At 24.6% G+C, this 20,687-nt stretch overlaps 3 protein-coding genes and 1 long non-coding RNA gene across 9 annotated transcripts; 2 read left to right on the plus strand and 2 right to left on the minus strand.

Annotated features, from left to right (window-relative positions):
• Positions 1–4,390: 4,390 nt before the first annotated feature.
• On the plus strand, positions 4,391–5,433 carry LOC126904319 (protein seele-like). Its single transcript, XM_050683288.1, has one exon. The coding sequence runs from the start codon at positions 4,558–4,560 to the stop codon at positions 5,092–5,094; it is 537 nt and encodes a 178-aa protein (XP_050539245.1). The 5' UTR covers positions 4,391–4,557; the 3' UTR covers positions 5,095–5,433.
• Positions 5,434–5,704: 271 nt separating this feature from the next.
• On the minus strand, positions 5,705–10,054 carry LOC126904318 (transcription initiation factor TFIID subunit 6). The gene is made up of 11 exons (XM_050683287.1): positions 9,761–10,054; positions 9,433–9,519; positions 9,049–9,202; positions 8,362–8,512; positions 8,167–8,302; positions 7,927–8,106; positions 7,192–7,426; positions 6,991–7,133; positions 6,749–6,914; positions 6,574–6,683; positions 5,705–5,932 (listed from the first exon to the last, which is right to left on the minus strand). The coding sequence occupies exons 1-11, from the start codon at positions 9,908–9,910 to the stop codon at positions 5,855–5,857; spliced, it is 1,590 nt and encodes a 529-aa protein (XP_050539244.1). The 5' UTR covers positions 9,911–10,054; the 3' UTR covers positions 5,705–5,854.
• Positions 10,055–11,868: 1,814 nt separating this feature from the next.
• On the plus strand, positions 11,869–18,672 carry LOC126905295 (PHD finger protein 14). Of its 5 annotated transcripts, none has more exons than XM_050684857.1 (19): positions 11,869–12,061; positions 12,530–12,636; positions 12,704–12,868; positions 12,930–13,048; positions 13,124–13,241; positions 13,541–13,669; positions 13,927–14,164; positions 14,230–14,334; positions 14,409–14,578; positions 14,941–15,112; positions 15,338–15,470; positions 15,531–15,687; positions 16,881–17,043; positions 17,109–17,247; positions 17,356–17,401; positions 17,479–17,654; positions 17,715–17,923; positions 17,992–18,100; positions 18,519–18,672. In XM_050684857.1, coding segments are annotated over exons 2-19 (2,367 nt in total). In that variant the 5' UTR covers positions 11,869–12,061; positions 12,530–12,635; the 3' UTR covers positions 18,537–18,672. The 5 variants fall into 5 exon arrangements, with proteins under 5 accessions (XP_050540814.1, XP_050540815.1, XP_050540816.1 ...); XM_050684858.1 differs by having other exon boundaries at positions 12,587–12,636; XM_050684859.1 differs by lacking the exon at positions 12,530–12,636.
• On the minus strand, positions 17,034–20,675 carry LOC126905305 (uncharacterized). Of its 2 annotated transcripts, XR_007703937.1 has the most exons (3): positions 20,503–20,675; positions 20,342–20,425; positions 17,034–17,288 (listed from the first exon to the last, which is right to left on the minus strand). It is a non-coding gene; the product is annotated as an uncharacterized LOC126905305 (long non-coding RNA). The 2 variants fall into 2 exon arrangements; XR_007703936.1 differs by lacking the exon at positions 20,342–20,425.
• Positions 20,676–20,687: the final 12 nt, after the last annotated feature.

The raw sequence follows: 20,687 nt of genomic DNA on the forward strand, positions 1-20,687 counted from the left end.
ATAACTGGTCACCAATTAATTCTCAAGGTTAACCACGTTGTTAAGTCTGAATGCATTTACCGTTCTAGAAGTGATAAATGAATCGTTGTTATCACATATTACACAATTTAAATTATTATTTTATCATGCTTTAGATAAAATAAAGTAATAAGCAAACATATACAAAGATTTTTTTGTAGCGGGAAATGGCTTTGTAGTTGGCCTAACTATAACAACAAATTAAAACAAGTCATAATAAAATTAATACCTTCTCAACTTCGATTCGATCTTTATAATTTTGATCCAGATTTAAACTACTGACATACCTAAAAATAATTTCTATTATATCATTTTATTTGTTGATATTGATAACATTAAAACTGTTATAAAAAATAAAGAAAAGTGGTGACTAATAACTTAATCATACCAAGGGTGAATTCAAACTTTTTTCAAGTAATGACGCATAAATTGTTTTATAGTTAAAAATTTTGTTGATAAATGTTTTCTTTTTTAATTTTTAAGTGTTATGAAATTAATTGTTGAAAATTCATTTTTTTAACATTCACGACTTCAATTATAACTTATTTCATACTTTAATTTAAGTAGACTTTACACCCTCAAAACCTTACTTTTTTGTCAATACCAATAACCAACTCTAATTATTTTAAGGTGCGGTTTCTCTTTTCTTATAGAAAAAGTGATAGAGATTCTTAATATTTTTATGAAATTCCAATTGTCCAATTTTTTGGTTATTTCGGAAGAAAAATAGCTATCCGGGTAATATTTCATTATGTTTACAGAATCATTGTTGAACACATGCTATTAAAATAATTAAAAATTACACAAAATTGTCAATTACAATTGATATTCAATTTTTTAGATGATAAATATAAATTTTCGATATGTATAATTATATATTTTTATCAACTTAATTGTTTAAATACTTGAATCTTTAATACTTAAAATTTAATTACTTTAAATTAAATTTGTTATTAATATAAACATTTTATAGAATAGAGTAAATCTTACTTTTATAAAAAAAATATCAATGAAGTTAAGTTATGATCAAAGTTCGTACTATAAAATGACCGTATGTAAATCTTATCAATTGAAAATTGATAAACGAACTGAATATTTTTAAAAAATACTATAAATATTTTTTCCTTATGGAATTCTGTTCGGGTAAGCAGAATTTCGAAAATATTTGACAAGAATTAAATATTAATAAATAATATGATACAATATGTAAGCCAATATGTTTAAACAAGCCCTTATAACAATTTAGTTTAAAAAGAAAGTCATAGGTGTATAAGGTACATATCCAAGGTTGGGAACCTAGAATTCGCGCCCTCATGAACTATAAGTGCAAATTAAAAAAAAAATCTTTTAATGATATATCTGCAAAATATCATTTTTAAACTACAAAATGTTTGCGTATCTACTTTAAAAAATCTGGATCTACTCTTAGGGAATATAGATGGAGGTGTAGTTATATAACTAGGGCTTACGTAACTGTTCAGTATTAATAATAAATATATATATTTAAATAATTTACTTTAATATTGCTTAATTTTATTTTTATAAATTTAACGTTATGAAGTTTTAAGCTTATATAAGAAATTTCTTTTTAATCAACATTTTTTATTTGAAAATATATTTTAAGTAATTGTTGACATTCTAAAATAGCAATGAATCTGAATAATTAAATAGGGAAGATGAAAATTTAATTCACTCACAACAAGGAAGCCTGTATTTTCAACTAGCTAATAAAATAGGAAATTATTTAAATAAGACAATAAATGATCAATAATAACTTTTTAGTACTTTGAAAGTTGTTAACATTTTGATACCTTGACAGGAGAATAGTAGCAAAAATAAATTCCGGATCAATGGGTCAAAAATCGTTTTAGACCTGTCATTTTCTTAATTAGATTTTTCATTATATGGGCTAGTTAAATATGTATACTATTCAAAAAATTAAGTTGACACCCCTATAAGGTATAAGGGTTGAAATAAAAAGTAATTTACAACCAATAAATATATAAATATGAAATTAAAAAATACCATAAATAATATCCTTAACAATATTATCATTATTAGAAAAATCGAGTGGCTAGTGTTAAATGAATCACCGAGTATTTTGAAAAACTTACTTAGGATTCGGACACCTTGGACTCCTCCGAAATATGGTTTTGTCTAGCATATACTATACAAAATTGTTTTTACTTAAATATTGTTACCAAAGCCAGTCTTAGAGTTTTAGGACCCCTATGAGGTTAACAAATCAATGTCCAATTTCAGTAATATAATTAAAAATTTTCTATACACAATCTACTTTACCTAACTTCTGTAATTTTTTTGTCAATGAGGAAGGGTATTAAGGCGCTCATTAACTTAATTATTTTGAAAATACTTAGTAGTGATGTTCAAACTGAACTTAGGGTGTTGGATACAATTCGAAAATTGAACTTAAAATTTAAAAAAGTCGAACATTCCTTGTAATTTAGTTCTAAAATCAAAATAGTATTATCAAATTTCATACTGAAAATGTAGTACAGTGTAATATTTAACTGAAATGTACTTAAATAATTATTTTTCATCCTTTTAGGGATAAAAAACCTAAACATTAATTTTCTTTAATGGCAACCTTTTTAGTTTGATGATATAATAGAAAAAAATTTTTGTTCTTATAATTTTTTTTAATCGACAGTTTGCGTTTTAAAATTGTTTATAGATTTGAATTTAAAATATAAATTCATCATTAATTTGGTTTTCATAATACAATATTTGTTTCAATGGACTATATATTATTTCCCGTATTTATTCTTGCTATCGTAAGTAACAAGTATGATAACAAAAATTATCAATAAAAACTTGTTTGTGTGACATCATGAAGAAATTATAACTACTGTATTCTAAACATTAAATTATCAATAGAAATATGGTTAAAAATCTTTTAACTTTAACAAACAATAATAGAAGAACTATTTATAAAATATAATATATTATAAGACCAAAAATTTTTATATTAACATAATACTGCCAATGAAGGGGGTCACATGTCATTGTACAATCTCTAAATAAGCCACTGATTTCCCTAGATTCATTTAATTACTGTAATTATCAGTTTTACATCTCTCTATTTTCCAAATTTAAAATGCTATAGAGGGTGATGGCCTTCTTTCAGATGTTAGAAATTACATTGGCATCCTGGAGATCGAATCTAGAACCCCGTGCGACGAAATATACGTTTCTACCCACTAGGCCTAACCAACCCCACTTAAAATAAATCATTTTTGCTGGTGGGGTTTGAACCTTGTACCTCGAGTGTAAAAGACTGTAGTGTTACCGACGCGGCAATCGTACATAGATTCATTTAATTAAATTTCAAAATAAAAATATAAGAGTGAAATTAATATAAAATATATTATAATAAATAAACATAATTTAATTGAATAGAATTATTTGAGTCTTATTATCTTTAGGCTTATTTACAGAGGAATTGGTAGAAAAAAACGTCTACCAATAAGAAAGAACTTAAAAAATACCTAAATTTTGATATAACAGGGAGAGGGTAAGAACATTTTTTTTAATTTTTAAACCGCCAATTTAAAATTATAAATAAGTCACTAAACGACAGTGCACTTTTAGAATAAAGTAACAAATAATTTTTTTTAAATTAAAGTCAAGTTACTACCTATCACTGTTTTTTTTTGTCAAATATTACGTTATCAATTTTAAGTTTTCATTTATTCATATTCACCACAGAAAATGATAAAGAGAACAGTTATTGTAAAATACCTGTGTTTTAATCAGTATATTTATTTAGTTGCATAACATTTTATATGTCAAAAATTTTATTAAAATTTGAATTATGACTTCAGAATTTGTGTAAGTTCAATAATTTTTTTGGCACCTTTATTTTTCTACAAGAACTAATCACTGGTGTAATCATGGAGAGGGGAATGAGTATCTTCTCTCATGACAAAAATAATTATATGGCAAAGATAAAATATTTTTAGTTTGGAGTGGGACGTGAAAAATATTCTTATGTATATCTTCCCAAGATGAAACCCTAATTAGACCACTGGAAATAATGTCATTCAAATCAGGCATTCATTGATTTTCTATTTTTTGGTACCCTATTTGAATTGATTACACTACTTTTCACAGTTGAGTAAACATTAAAATTTTAGAAAAATATAAAAAAAATATTCTGCCTAATTTTCAAAAAAAATTATACCATTTCAATAACCAAAACGTTATTTTTTAGTGATAAAATAGTTAAAAATATGCTAATAATTATACCCTAGATGAATAGATAAAAGTATTAATATTTTACAATACCTATAGTAATTACCGTACCTACCACTTATTTTTACACACGTATAAAATGATAACATCAACTTCAGTTATCACAGAAAACCAGTAAATACTATACATTAAATGTTAATTTCATAACATTGTGTTCTGTCAATATTTGGAAACTCACAAGTTAAATTTTAAAACATTGAACTAGTACTTATCGTCTCATCATATTTTTCTAAGTACTGTATTACTGTTGAAATAATTTTAAAAATGTTTAAGTTAAACATTTTGTTATTCATTTATGTTGTGCCTAGTTTTGCAGTTAGTACTTCAGAGTTAAAATGTGAAGTTTGTTGTCGACTGGTTGAGTTAATCCAAAAAAATGTAAGCTCTGTAGACCCTTCTCGTGTTGTTCAAGTTTTAAATTTTCGATTAGATGAAAATGGTAATAACCCTAGTAATATTGTTCCTTTATCTCGTTCACAAATTTATTTATCAGAAGTTATGGATTCAGTATGTAAGCAAATGTCCGATTATGTCCGTGCTACTTTTAAGGAAAATGGTACATTAACTGTTATGCCGCTAGTACTAGATGGTAAGATGAATCCTCTAATGAGTGAAGTTGATGTAATACAAGACTCTGATTTAAACAAAAGTTTGGAATATTATTGTGATGATATTGTTGATGATATTGCAGATGATATATATAAAATTATGAAATCAGAAAATAATAAAAATGTAGTGGATGCCATTTGTACAGATACAGTTAATTTATGCCCAATAAAAAAAAATAGAGTAGAACTTTAATATATTTGTTTTCTTAACGTTTTTTATTTTATTATTATATATTTTATGTTTATCTACTTAAATAATTGTTTCATAATAGTTATATCATTTTCATAATAAACATTTTATATTCATAATGTATTAAGTGTTTTATGGTATAATACTAATAACTATCTGTGATATATTGAATAAACATTATTATTAATATTTATCATCTATGGCTAGGATACTTTGTGTTATTTCGGTGATAGTTATTTAAATAAGATGTAAAATAACAATATTGTAAAAAATTTTAAAAATACTCTCTGTCATATCTCTGATAATTACCACAATTTGGATAATAAATGTTTTTTTATAATATTTGTCACTTAATAATAATAATAATACAAGCAACATAAAAAATATACAAAGGTATATCTTCTAATAAAAATGTCTATAAATATATAATTATATAAGATATTCAAAGAAAACCAAAAATCAATTTTACATAAAATTTGTGTTTAAAGTATTTATAGATAAAGGTTTATGAGAGATAATATTTAAAGTAAGCCCTATAACTATTGAATACAAAGTTTGTGCAATACAACTGACATAAGGGTCACAATACACATTTGATTTAAAATGAAAAAAATAATCGAATACATGAGATTTAATTTTATTATCATATTTAAATATTGATGATTATTTACAACTATTAGCAAAGATAAATAATTATTTATTTCTTTATTCAAATAAAGTTAACTGCATCAAAATTAAACTTCTTTTAATATTACTACATTGACTAAGCTTGATTATTTGGATCTTGAAATTCAGATTTAACATTCTGATGAGATACGTGAGTATTTTTGTTAGATGAGTTCTGGAATCAAAAACAAAAGTATTATTCATTAGTTAAGAAAAAATGGGAAGAATAAATAAATTTATATTCAAAGGAATATAGTAGAAATATTTCATCTAACTAAAGTTTTAGTTTTTGTTAAAAGGTGTATTATTATATGAACAAAATAGAAACCTCAGAGCACTAAGACAGTAGTGAACTCATAATAAATCTTCTAGAATAATTTTTTTTATCACTGACTTTTCACTACTAGTAAAATTTACTAATTTTCATTAAATGATGTTATAATAAGTAAAATTAATTTTTCTAGGCGGTAGAATATTCATAAAATTTAAATAAATTACTGTATTTTTTAAAATATGTCTCAAGCCCTCTAATTTTTATAATGCTAAACATTTCATAACTTACATAAAACCTGCTTACAATTTCTAGTAAGACTAACATATTAATTATAAAGGAAAAATAACCAGACGTGCACTCACTACAATTTTACTCATATTTTCTTTTTTTAATAAGCAGTCTGTAGTCTAAAAAATTTTTTTTGATAATATCATCATACAAACAAAAAGTAAAAGATGTAACAATATTTTTAAGGAAAAAAATTCAAGTATATTATATTCTTTATATATACCAGTAAAATTTAATATAATTTTTTAACATACTGGAGTATTATTAGGTCTTTGTGACATTAACACATATTTTTGAGGTCCACCACCTGTATTACTTGTTGTTGTAGCTACTGGTCGGCCAATAGCTGATTTAGGCGATGGATCTAAAAAAAATTATTTTATGGTTAAAATTCAAAACTTTCAGATATGAAGTAATATAATAGATTACTGGTTTGTGTGAGAGTAGAACTACTTGAATTTTGAGTTACTGAAGTAGCCCGAGCTTTAGTAACAGCAGTATGTAATTGTACACCAACTGACCCAAACTCTGTTTTGTAATCTTCCAATACATCTGGTGGTTGATGTGTTGTTTTCAATACCGGTGTTAATATTTTCTGTAAAAATTAAGTTCCAAAATTCCAAAAATTCATTTATAAATTTATTTAATTAACATTTTAATTAGTTAATTACACATAATAAATGTTTAATTTGATTTCCAGATATTCTATCAACATTGTTTTGTGATACTTCAGGTGAATCTATTCTATCAGATATCATACGAACTCTAGGAATAACAAATACTTTAATAGTTTCTGTCCCTAATTCTGCTAAACCTGAAAAATAAAAATATTAATTACAAATTATAAATTAAATTACATACAAATATTTTACCTTCTAAAGCTCCATAAACTGATGGTAGTGCAGTTTTATCCGAGTTAGTTGCATTAGTAAATACTCTCGTAATACGAGTTTGTATGTTATTAGTTGGTGTATTAAATGTTTTGCAAATTTGAGCCATAAGACGAGCAGCAAAATCTCTTAGTGCCCAATGATTATCAATTTCTGGTCTCATGCATAATTGCTTGCTTACAACACATGTAACAACTGATGGTATAATTTCATGCAACTGAAAAAAAAATAAATTTTTTTAATAAGTATATTTTTATTTATTTTTACTATATTTAAAATTTAAGCCACAATATTGAACAATTAGATTATGTATTATTAAAAACAAATTTTTTTTTTAATATTAAAATCAAGAAATTTTGAAAAACATATTAAAAATAGCTTATTGGTTAATGTATAAAAATTTAGGTATTCTTTTTTTGTAAAAGTATATTGATATACATTCATTCTTTTAATAATGTCTAACGCTAGAAATTGGGAATCTCTTGATATTTTTTTAAAGTAAAAATAAATCTTTATTTTAGTTGTCAAGTTAGATTTTGGGGACAATGCATGCACATTTATAGTGACCATGATAATAATAAATTAAATAACTTAAAAATAGTTAACATTTTACCCATTTAATAAAATTTACCCAAATTAAAATTGAGTGTTTCTTATTTATAGTAATACACAAATCATAAAAAATGAATAAAGAAATCATTATAGATTTTAGCATACATATTTTTCCAAATAAAGTGCAGGGTTATCTAATAAAGCTTTGACCATTCTCATAAGATAAATAAGTAACGCCAGATTATTTTGAACTACATTCACTTTAACACCTTCAGCAATAAAAGTGCACATACGAGGTAACATTTCATGAAGTCCTGGATCTGTTGCTAAACTTTGAAGAGCTTCCTGAAATAATAATTATAAAATATGAATATTATTATATAAATATTAAAATATATAATATACAGCACGGCGAGCTTCATCTGATCCAACACAGGCTTCTGTAATTTCCTTATAATAAAGCTGCTGTTCAACTGATAACTCATGAGTAGCTAATTGTTTTACATGAACAGTTTCAACATTACGGAGTTTTTGGGCTTTTCTAAAAATAAGAAATAAAAAATAAAATAATAATATTAAAAATTAGCTGTAAAATCATACCCTGTTGTTGGACGACCTGAGACTTCTTTATCAATAGGTTTTTTTAATTTATTAAGGGGATCAACACATTCGATTTTTTGAGCATCCTTAGATACTGATGGAGGATTTTCAGGAATAGACGGTTGTACTCCATCAATTGCAAGCCAATGGCCTTAAAATAGTTTATTTTTTGATATTATAAATTACATATTAAAAATCAGGGTTGTTATATTTTAGAACACATCGTTTTTAAAACACCAAAAATATCAACATTTATATTGCTCTAATAAGACGCTATAAACGTTTTAAATTGTTTACTTATGTTTTAAAAAAGTTTGAAATAAACATGTTTTTTTGTAAACCTATTAAAAAAGTTAATTAAAAAAGTATTTAATTTTTTTTTTTATTACTATTTGAGGAACAGTGTTGTTTCAAGCACAAATTCAGTCATGTGGTTCCATAACTGGGTTATGACCTCAATGATGGAGTCACTGAATGAGAAATCAGCTTAGTAATTAGAACTCCCATACCTCTCTCCGGGGACAGATTAACCATCCATCCCTGAGTATAAATGAATGAAAAAATACTTTTAGAAGGAAGCCGTATAAATGCAAAAAAATTTAATTACTACTTAAAAATTTCGAGATGTATATATATATATACATATATATAAAAATGTATAAGATTTGATAATTTAATATCACTTACATCGTAAGCTGATGTCTAATGGTAATTTAGCAAGAGGTGCATTTACAAATTCAATAAGGTCTATATCTTTATCATCTATGAAATGTAATTCTCTTCCTCCACCAGAAGCATATCTGAAGGGTACATGTTCTTTAGAATGGAATCCATATATGGGCTATTTAAAATTATAAATTAAATTATCAAAAAAATTATACATAATGAATTAAATCGTATTGTTAGCCAAAATCACAAAAGTCGGATAGTCATAAATTATGACTATTATATTATGTTTTTTTTAAATTTATAACTGAAAAAAACGAATAGATAAATCTACAAAAGTAGAGAGATGATCTTGGCAATTTGGGTTGACAATGTTATTTATTCTTGATAAACTTAGTAACTTACCTCTATACCAAGTACTTTCAGAGCATTATCAATGTCTGTTGGTAAAAGCTTGCATCTGTTAGAATGCATCATAAATTTTTTACTCTCCTTAAATAAAAATATCATTATTAAAGTTTTTAAATAATAAGTGCAAAGAGTAAAACAGTAAGACACCATTTATATTTACAATTTATATTTAACATCAAATATACATAACATACAGAAAAATATTTCCATAAAATAAATCTTTATGTTTTGAATAATGACTGCTTATAAGCAAACTAAATTTTTCCCTAGTCGTAAATTCACTTATACGAATATAAATATATTTTTAAAATATCATTTTTACTTGTAACACTAATTTAAGACGGTATGTAGCAGAATCAGAAATTTCTTTGGCTGCATCATCAGATAAATTTCCAATACCAACACTTTCAGCAATAACTTTCAGGGATTCAGTAGGTAATGTAGAGCCATAATTTACTTCAATTTCTCCCATTTTGTCAGAAATCACATTAGATTAAAATGATTTAACATTTAATTATATTAATGAAATTTTATCGAAAATTAAATTTGCTAAGTTGCGTTTACAAATAAGTCGACCAGTATTGTTAACAGTAAAACGAACTAAAATAAAAACACTAAATATCAAACTATATTATCACAGAATTTAATATTATTGTGATAACTTCAAGTTTTTAATTTATACTTTTTGTCTAGGAAGTGTTACCAGATGTAATATAACAGGACAGAAGCTATAACTCCTTAAATTTTCAAAGTATGTCCAATTTATTAGACTCTGGGATCTAATAATAATCCCATATTTAAAAAATAAATGATACATAAATAAGTATAAAAATATATGAAGTTTCCACTTATTGTGGGCCTTGGATCACAACTCTTCGCTATGTTATTATGTTTGCGAAGATCAGATGCACATAAACGATAGAAGAAATTAAATGTATATTTTAATATCCAAACATAAGATTATCTATGATTTAATATTCTGTGTATATTTTTCTAGGTAATACTTAATTTTAAATACATATAAAGCTATGATTTAATATACAGGCGAATATTTATTTTGCAGTTGCAAAATTTTTTACATAGTTGATAGAACAATTATTGTTCTGTCACCTGCATAAAAAATTAGTTATACTACAAATAAAAATAATGTATTAAAATACATAATGAAATAATTAGTGCTGAGTGAATTTTTTTCCATGAAATCATCATAATAGCGTGTTCAAAGTTTGAACACAAAAAAAAAAACAATTATTTAAGAGGCGTAATTTGAACAAAATATTTTGAGGGATCTAACCTAATTGTTCATTCCTTAAAAATATTACTATATAAATTTACACGTAATTGTAGTAATTTTGAGAGAATTGTAAGAACTAAGCCCGATCTAGACTCCCCGATTGTGCCGAGTTATTTGTAGCCAGGTAATATATTTTCTTAGAAAATTATCATTTAAATGATAATTCCATCGTATGGTTTATTAAAAAAAATTTATCTTTTATTTTTTGAGTATGATCAGTTTCATATTTTTAAAATATTAAAAATTGAATGATAGAAATCAAATTTTNCAATTAGTGCTGAGTGAATTTTTTTCCATGAAATCATCATAATACGCTATTATGAAACTTTGAACACGCTGTTCAAAGTTTGAACACAAAAAAAAAACAATTATTTAAGAGGCGTAATTTGAACAAAATATTTTGAGGGATCTAACTTAATTGTTCATTCCTTAAAAATATTACTATATAAATTTACACGTAATTGTAGTAATTTTGAGAGAATTGTAAGAACTAAGCCCGATCTAGACTCCCCGATTGTGCCGAGTTATTTGTAGCCAGGTAATATATTTTCTTAGAAAATTATCATTTAAATGATAATTCCATCGTATGGTTTATTAAAAAAAATTTATCTTTTATTTTTTGAGTATGATCAGTTTCATATTTTTAAAATATTAAAAATTGAATGATAGAAATCAAATTTTTATTAGTTCTATCAAATTATAATATAATGTGTCTATACTAATTTAACAAATGATTTATATTGTGATTGTAAAAGTTTTATTATAATTTAATATTAATATGAAAAAAATTTTTTTTAAATAACTCTTAGGTTTATATGATAGCTTAATTTATTTATCAATGATATATAATCATGGTCAGGTTAAAAAATAATTAATGTAGTGTAAAATAATCAAATAGTTAGGGAGTGAAAGATGGTGCACTCGCATTAGCTAGTTTAGAAATTTAGAAATTGTTCGTGTAGCCGATAAAAATCCTTAAATTATACCCTAATATACAATTCAATACTTTAAACAATAATTGTTTAAAGTACATTATTATATGTAAATATAAATTATTTTCTTATAAAACTATCATCTATGTGGTCATACTGTATCGGCGTTTCTTCATAGTTGTTTGCTGATTAATGAATGATGGTGAATGGTGATTGGTGATGGACATAATGTATAACGAGATAGAAATTTTTTATATATTGTATCAATAATTTATAATTTGACGTTATTCATTAAGAATAACGATGTAATTTAAATTATAAAATAACAAACAAACTAGTTGATTCACACTATTTGTTTTTTCTTTGTTTTTTTTTTTAACTTTTGTACTTCATGAAAGTAAGTATTAAAAATATGATAAGTTTTGCCTTACTATATAACTATCGTTCACACTGTCCCTTCCCCACTCTTTAGATAGTGTATTAGATCTATAAAATAACGTACTGAAATCTCTAACCGGCTTTTTTTATTTTGTCTTAAAATTAGCTGTTATAAATAAAATGACAATTTTCATTTTCATTGTGTAACCCAATTATTTGTTTTTAATGTATCAAATTATATTTTAATTAAAAAACGTTAAATTTTCTTTAAAGTTTTTGATTAGAATTATTTAAAAATCAATTTGAAAGTAATTAATTTAATAATTTTTTTTTTAATTTTTACAAAAAAAAAATTTTATTAATACAATAATATAAAGTTGAAACACTAAAATATACTTAAAATAATATTTTGTTAATTTACCTGACAAAGATTACCCAAGTTTAGGTCATTATGATTTGAAAAATGACCCTGAACAAATTTTAACAGGACCCATATACAATCAACAAACTAAAAAACTGTTTTTTAATTAATTTTTTTGACAAGATCATGAAGCAGTGGCTGAGTTGAACTTCCTTATTGCTACCCCTGACCAAGTATAGCGTCATAAGTGTTAAAAAAAATTTTTTTTTTATTAATTGCTTAATAAATGTTTAATTTTAGTGGAACGTGATCCCAACAAAAGAAAAGTGAAACCTCCATCTAATCCAGAATTAGTTAATTTAGATGATATAGCTGGTGAAAGTTCATCTGATAGTGATTTTCGAATAGAAGATCATGTTATAAATAGTGGATCTGATTCTGATGTGGCCTCTGATTTTTCTGATGGTTTGGTTTAATTTTTTTTTTTAATCCTTTTGCATAAACAATTTAATTATATAACTTTTAGGTGAAAATGATGATGATGAAGATGGTGATGATGATAATGATAATATTTCTGGTGAAAATAATGAATCAACAATTAATACTTCAAATGAAGTTACTACTATTCAGTATAATTCCAAAAAAGTATTTCAAATTTTCTTTTGTTTCAAACTTAGAAATAGTTGATGAAGTAATATAATTTTGATAAATATTTTATAGGTTAATTTAAAAGAAATTGTGGATAAAATACATATATGCAGTATTTGTTTAGGGGATGCTAGTGATGATGTTAATGAACTTATTGATTGTGATGACTGTGGAATATCAGTTCATGAAGGTAAATTGTCCAATAGTATTTAATATTCAAATTATTATAGATATATTAGTGATGGTAATTTTCGAATATTTTAAACTATCAAATAACTATTTGTATTGCTTTTAAACAACCGAATAGTATATTTTAGGCATAAACTATCAAATATTCAAAAAACTATTTGAATATATTAGGTAACTATCGAATATTTCTTTAATATATGTTGAATAGTTTGATAATTACTTTTCTATATTTCCCATCACTGAAATATATTATTCTCTTTATGATATAAATTATGTTAATGATATAAAATCGGTGATCAGGTTGCTATGGTGTGCATGACTCTGGAAGTATTAGTTCATCAGTATCTTCATGTTCCATGGAACCTTGGTTTTGTGAAGCATGTAAGGCAGGTGTTGATAACCCTACTTGTGAACTGTGTCCCAATTTTGGTAAGTTATTATTAATCAACCTATATTAAGCATTCAAAATAATGATGCAGTTTGTGTCTGAATAATAAGTACGCAGTGATCTTATGTTAAGGTTTTCTCTACAACACCTTGGCTTGTGGGTTCTATTTTAGTACTGTGCCTATTTTTATGCATGATTTCCATTTATTTTGATCACCAACCATCAATCCTAGGAAGTTATGTTGAGGATATAAAAATTTATTAATGTACCATTAAAAATTTTAAATATTTTATCGTAGGTGGTATATTTAAGGAAACGGACAGTGGAAAATGGGTGCACTTAGTTTGTGCTCTGTATATACATGGTATTACATTTGGTGAAGTTACTAGTCTTAGTAAAGTTATATTGTTTCCAAATACTTCTCCAAGATGGGGTGCTAAAAGTTGTACTTTGTGTAAAGATATGAGATTTATGTGTACGGGTGTCACAATAGCTTGTGATGCTGGATTATGTCGATCAAATTTTCATGTTACTTGGTATGAATTACTTAAAATATATTGTACTTAATTAAATGATTAGAATTTCTATGCTCTACTTTCAGTGCACAGCGAGAAGGTTTTTTATCAGAAGCTACCAGTCCAGACACAGATCAATCGGACCCATTTTATGCTCATTGTAAATTGCATGTTGACAAACTCATAGCTAAGTCAGTATTTTTTTTTTCTAAAAATTATTATTTTCCTAAATATCTTTATTATGTGTACCATATTTTTCTATTAGAAAAAGAAAAAGAAATTGGGAAGCACTTCAATTACGTACTAAACAAATGAAACTCCTAAGAGAAGAACAAGCAATTGAAAAGTCAGGAACGTGGTTACGAAATCAAAGACGTCTAGAAAAATTACGTTCTAAATACTATCAACAGAAAAACATTTATAAACCAGAAATTAGTAAATATTTCGTTATTTATATTTATATCTTTTGATTTCATTTACTTATTCCAAAAGTTTTTAATAAACTGTACAAATTTATCTACTTATATAGTATGTTAACACTCTTGTAATAGAAGATCTGATGACATTTTTAGGAATACTGAATAAAAGAGGGCTGGAAAAATATTTATTTCTGTAGATAATCGTAACATGATAATATAAAATTGTAAAATATATTTACTGTAGTGACTTATCAATTTAAAAAAGATTTAAGTAACAAATTTATTAACTTCTACATTTATTAAGTACATTAATAGAGTTAAATTGTTAAAATTGATGAAACTTATTTTATTTCAAATAAATTATTTTTGTTCCTCTAGTAGTAAAACCAAAAATACCACGATCTATAACAACATCAGCTTCAGCATGTAGAGCTCTTTGGTTAAAAGCTAGTTTAATGGGTGTGAATTTAAGTTCTTATGAAGCAATTGAAGGTCACATCAAAGCACTTCGTGATGTTCCAAAGAAATGGCATATACCTCCAACATTCAGGTTATTATTTTTAAAAATAAGTTAAAATGTTAATGTTCTCTTTTAGAAATTTTATTTTGATTAGTTGCATAACCACTGAGTAAAAAAATTAATTTATAAAGATATTAGTAGACATATTTTTATTATTATTTTTTTTTTAATACTGATACATGATATTACCAAAAATAAATTAAAAAGAGCTTTGTTAATTTTTAGAATAACTAAGTATTTGTATTTTAATTTTAGTTTAGAATTTGTGAGCTATTTTTTGGACAGAAACCTTCGATTAGGAGAATTAAAAAAACAACTAAAATATTTCACTGAACAAAACATGAAACTTCATAATGAGCAATCAGTTGTAGAAGAAAAATATAAAGAAGTATTATTTAACAATTAATATTTTTACTATTTCATAATGAATAATTTTTATGTATCTAAGGTATCAGAACTTAATGAAAAACAGAAGAGAAGACATTCAGAACTTAAAAATTGTATTTCAGCTTACCATGATATCTTACACTTTGGTAATCCTGGTATTAAATTACCTGATATAAACATGCTTTTTAATGACCAAAAATTAGATTGTTATCCTGCAGGTTAGTTTATTTTCTTAAAATTATAAATCTTCTATGATAAAATTATTATTTTTACTTTATTACTATTGTCAATATTGAATTAATTTCCTAACTTAAAAACTGAAATGAGGTAGAATTATTTTATTAGAAAGTTTGTGCTAGTGGTAGTTAAATTTTTAACAACAATGCTTTAATAGCTGTGTATTATTTTAAAACATAATATTTACTTTAAAATGTCATACATACCAATTTTTCCCAATTAGCTATAACTAATTTAGTTAGAGATGAGTATCAATATGAACAAAAATCAAATATTGACCATATCGGAGTTACTATTTTTTTTTAAAGCGATACTATACTTGATATTTTTGCAAAAATCAACTTTTAAGTGCACAATCTTTTTTAAATATTATAAATACACTACTAAACACACACACATGCGTGTGTGTGTGTGTCCACCAAGTTTTTACATCTTATAACAGGGTTGGGCAACTGGCGGCCCGCGAGCCATTTTTATCTGGCCCGCGCTACATTTTCAAATTGCAACATACAATTTTAAAGTTTATCTACAAAAGAGATTGACATAAGCTTTTGGAAAAAATTACCTATTCTAAAATATCCACTTTTACGAGAGTTCGCATTAAAAATGTTATCCATGTTTGGGACTACTTACATTTGTGAATGTACATTTCAAACATGAAACATATTAAATCAAAACATAGAAATCAAATTACAGATGAAACATTAAGTCACCTACTTTGTGTTTCTTCGTTCGAGATAGAAGTCGATTTTGCCGCGTTGTCACTAGAAGCTACACATGCTCAAAACTCAAACTAAACAAATATCTATTTATATTTAATTAAATTATTTTAATAACCCTTTTTGTATTATTACATTATAAACAAAAAAATGCTAATTAAAATGTACATTTTGAATGACCTTTTTTTTTTGCCTTCTATGCTCTGGCCCGCTAGATTTTAATTTTTTAAAAATTGGCCCTCTAGTAACTTTAAGTTGCCCATCCCTATCTTATAACATTATTTACATACATGACATCATAAATAACTTATGATCCAACAAATATTTTGTGTTACTTTTTTTTTAATGTTTTATGGACTACATTAAAAATACACTTTTTATTATTTATCTCTTATAAGAGAAAATATTATTTTTATTTTTTTCCTATAATGTAGAATTTTTTTTTTTTTTCGTAGACAATGAAATTCCTCTGGGATTAAATAACAAATGTGGTATTTGTGCTCGCAGTAATGACCAGCATTTACTTGCAAAATGTGATACATGCTTCTTGTATTACCATTTGGGATGTTTAAATCCACCATTAACAAGAATGCCTAAAAAAACAAAACTGTTTGGATGGTATTTTATTAACTTATAACCAATTAATATTTTTAAAACTTTTAATATAATCATGTGCTGAATAGGCAATGTAGTGAATGTGATAATAGCAATTCAAATTCTGAGCCAGATTCTGTTGATCCTAATGCTCCTAGAAGATTGAGGTATGGTGGTAGAGAAAGATCAATATCGGGTAGTCATAGGTCTTCCTCATTAGTACATGAAGTATGTTATTTATTAGAATAAGTTACAGCTTAATTTTAAGCCTGTAAATTTAAAAAATATTTGTTAACAAAATAAAATTTAAAAATTGATTGAAATTAATAATTTTAGGATATTGGCAACTTTAGTGAATTAATTAAACCTAGTGGTACTCAAAGTGAGATTAAAAGACTTAATTATCATATCAATTTTTATTCTAAATTTTAAATTTAAATATTATTTTATAATTTTTAGAAAAAAAGAAACACCATGAGAGACACAGAGAACGATATTCTCCAGAGATGATTACAAAACGTGTAAAATCTAGAAAGCGAAAACATAAGCATCATAGAGAAAATAATATTATTCAAGAATCAGAACCTTTCAATGGTCCAATTTCTGAACCGCCTAGACAAGGAATTAAGTTATTTGTATGTAATTTTTCTAAATAAGTTTATTGTGTTCAATAATTCATATCTAATAATTACTAGATTAAATCTGTACCAAGTGCCAGCGGAGTTAAAACTACATCATCTCAACTGCTTATTGCATCACCAATCGATGATACATCTCATGTTACAAAACTTAAACAAGAAAAGAGTGTTGAACCTCTTAGAATAACTACTACATCAAATGACGTAAAAGTTACACCAAAATGTAATAATTGTAAAATAATTGGTACGAGTGCTACCATGGTCCAGTATGTTTCAAAATCAATAGAATCATAAATTATATTAAATAATGATTTATTTTAATTTTTTATTATAGATGTGATGAGTGTAGTAAAAACTTTCATTTTTGTTGTCTAGACCCCCCAGTAAAAAAATCTCCTAAAGTGAGAGGGTACTCATGGCATTGTGCTGAATGTGATCCTACGGTATTCAATTTTTTTTACCAGAATTATTTAAAATTACAAAATTTGTAGTAAAAATGAGAATTATTTAAAATAATCATCAATTTTTTTTCTTATAACCAAGAAGCTATATGTTTTAAGTATAAATTTAAAATTAAAACATGGTTTTCAACCAAAGCAAATTTTTTTTCAAATGTTATTTTATTTTATTTTGTTCATTAAATTTTAAATTTTGGTTTTATATTTAAAACAATAGTTATTAGTGATTATTTTTACTTAAATACTTTACATTTAACACTTAACAACACTATATATATCCCCAAAAATTATTTTTTAGAATTTAAATTGATAATTTTCAAAAACTTATTCAAACATTTAAAAATACTTTTGATCTATATTTAAGTATACATATTATAAATTTATTTTTATATTTTTGTTTCAGGACAGTGATTCTTCTTAGTTGCAGTTGAATAACATTGACCATAATTGCATATTATTTTATATATACATATGATATTTTGTTGTATGTATGACTAGTTCAAAATGTATTATTACATTAACAATTATATTGTATTAAACATTTTTCTAAGATTTAATTTTTATAGTATTTTTAATGATTTGATATTCCTTTTTGTATATTGGTTTTATTTTGTAAAATGTACCAAATTATTTACTTAAAATATTATTAATATTAGAAATTAATAATTTATTTCTTAAACTATAAAGAAACAGAAAAACTTAATTAATATTAGACAACAATTAAAAACAATAAATTATTTTTTCAAAATGAAAACATGTGTTTCATATATTATTTTATGTTGTGAAATACTTATTTTGTAAATTAATGAACTTAAACAATTATTAGCTTATTATCTTATCTCTGTTTCAAAAAAACATTACAAAATGTCTATTTGGCATTTGGAGGTTTTTATTAAATCATTTGATAGTTTGATAAGACAATTTCTTTAAAAAAATGTATTTAGGGTGTGATATTCAATAGAAAGAGTAAAAGTAAAATTTTTTCATAGTTTAAATTCTGAATTTTACTTAAATTCACTAAAATGTATACCCGTTATTTGAAAATATTAGACTTAGCTTCATTATTGTCGGGTATAAGGATTTAAGAGTTATTGGGAGTAATTAATATGAAAAAAACTATTAATCCTAAAAATTCAGAAGATTAAATTTAAAATTTTGGTTATTATTTAGGTTATGAATTTACATCGATAAGTTCAACATGAAACTATTCTAAAATAAATTAAATATTTAAAATACACTTAAAAAAAGAAAGTCATTAATGTAGAGTGATTTTTTTATTCCTAGCCATTCGATTTTTCTTAAAATAATATATTTTATTAGGCTTTTTAACATGCTTATATTAGTTTCACTTGTATGTATGTATGTATTAACAAAAATATATAGTCTTATGGAGTCTTAGTCTCACAAAAATTTTGAAAATTACAAGTATTGCTATATAAATACATATTATAGGATTGGGAGAAAATATTAAAATACATCATTAGCCTTCCTAATATTTTTAATCTATAGAATAAAATCATATGCGTTAGACATTTATGTCATTGGTGAGTAGGGTTGTACTCCCCTGAATTTCCTCTAAATACACTACTGTGTTTAAAAAAATGATGGGCAACAACTCATACCTGCCATTCTACTATAAATTACTATAATTTATATTTTTTGATTGCACTGTCGATTAGAATTGATATTAATATTAAGTATTAATGTACTATCAAAGAAAGTAAACATATATTTTTTTTTAATTAAGTGAAAGTATTGAATAAAAAGAGGTAATTTAATTAATTTGTTATACTATTAGGACTTTTAAGAAAAAAATCTTATAAATTAATTAAATATGCTTTAATCTATTCATTAACATATCTCGTATACTTTTGAATTAACTTATTTTGAACGAATAAAAGCAAACTAATTGCAATCCTATATTTATACATTTGGACATGAAATTGAATTGTTTTTAATAAATAAAAAGTGTTGTAACTAAAGAGCATTTTAAAGAGAAGAACACTTCAAAAACTATATTTTCAGTTCGTACTACAAATTTTTTTCCCAGAATTTTTGAGGTTCATAGCTGCTATTTTTCTAAGAAATATAGTGAGAGAGATATTTTGTTTAGTGCATAAAGCCTAAATTTCAAGTCAGAACTACCTTTCTTGCATGCTAAATAAATCTCATTAAAATTACATCTTATCAGAATTATATTGAAATAATATAATTATACTTAGGGACCTATGTTACACTCTATTACATTCCAAACAGATTACACTGTAGCACGAAATCCTTCATGTTAACTCAACACATGGAAATTTTCTACTAATATAGTAAAATAAAAATATAATAATAATTTTATTTTTAAATAACTATCTTAAAAAAAACAACTTAATACATACTCTAACAATAGTAATTTTTTCAACTTTTCAAGAGTTTGTAAACAAAGACTTCAATTTATATAATTCTCTGTATAATTTAAATAAATGGTATTTAGAGTAAAAATTAAATATTTAAAGACAATTAAAAATATGTAATACAACTTAATTGATAAGTTTTAGATCTTGTATTACAATTAAAGTGTGTC

Source organism: Daktulosphaira vitifoliae, unplaced genomic scaffold (assembly GCF_025091365.1).
Source record: "Daktulosphaira vitifoliae isolate Bord-2020 unplaced genomic scaffold, ASM2509136v1 Scaffold_4, whole genome shotgun sequence".
In the NCBI taxonomy this organism is placed as follows: domain Eukaryota; kingdom Metazoa; phylum Arthropoda; class Insecta; order Hemiptera; family Phylloxeridae; genus Daktulosphaira; species Daktulosphaira vitifoliae.

Coding starts and splice junctions, on each gene's coding strand:
- LOC126904319 (XM_050683288.1), top strand. CDS start 4,558: ATGTTTAAGTTAAACATTTTGTTATTCATTTATGTTGTGCCTAGTTTT.
- LOC126905295 (XM_050684857.1), top strand. Junction 13,049..13,123: donor TTCAGTATAATTCCAAAAAA/GTATTTCAAATT, acceptor AATATTTTATAG/GTTAATTTAAAAGAAATTGT. Junction 17,924..17,991: donor ACGAGTGCTACCATGGTCCA/GTATGTTTCAAA, acceptor TTTTTATTATAG/ATGTGATGAGTGTAGTAAAA.
- LOC126904318 (XM_050683287.1), bottom strand. CDS start 9,910: ATGGGAGAAATTGAAGTAAATTATGGCTCTACATTACCTACTGAATCC. Junction 9,520..9,760: donor GTCTTAAATTAGTGTTACAA/GTAAAAATGATA, acceptor TTTTTATTTAAG/GAGAGTAAAAAATTTATGAT. Junction 6,684..6,748: donor TTCTACTCTCACACAAACCA/GTAATCTATTAT, acceptor AATTTTTTTTAG/ATCCATCGCCTAAATCAGCT.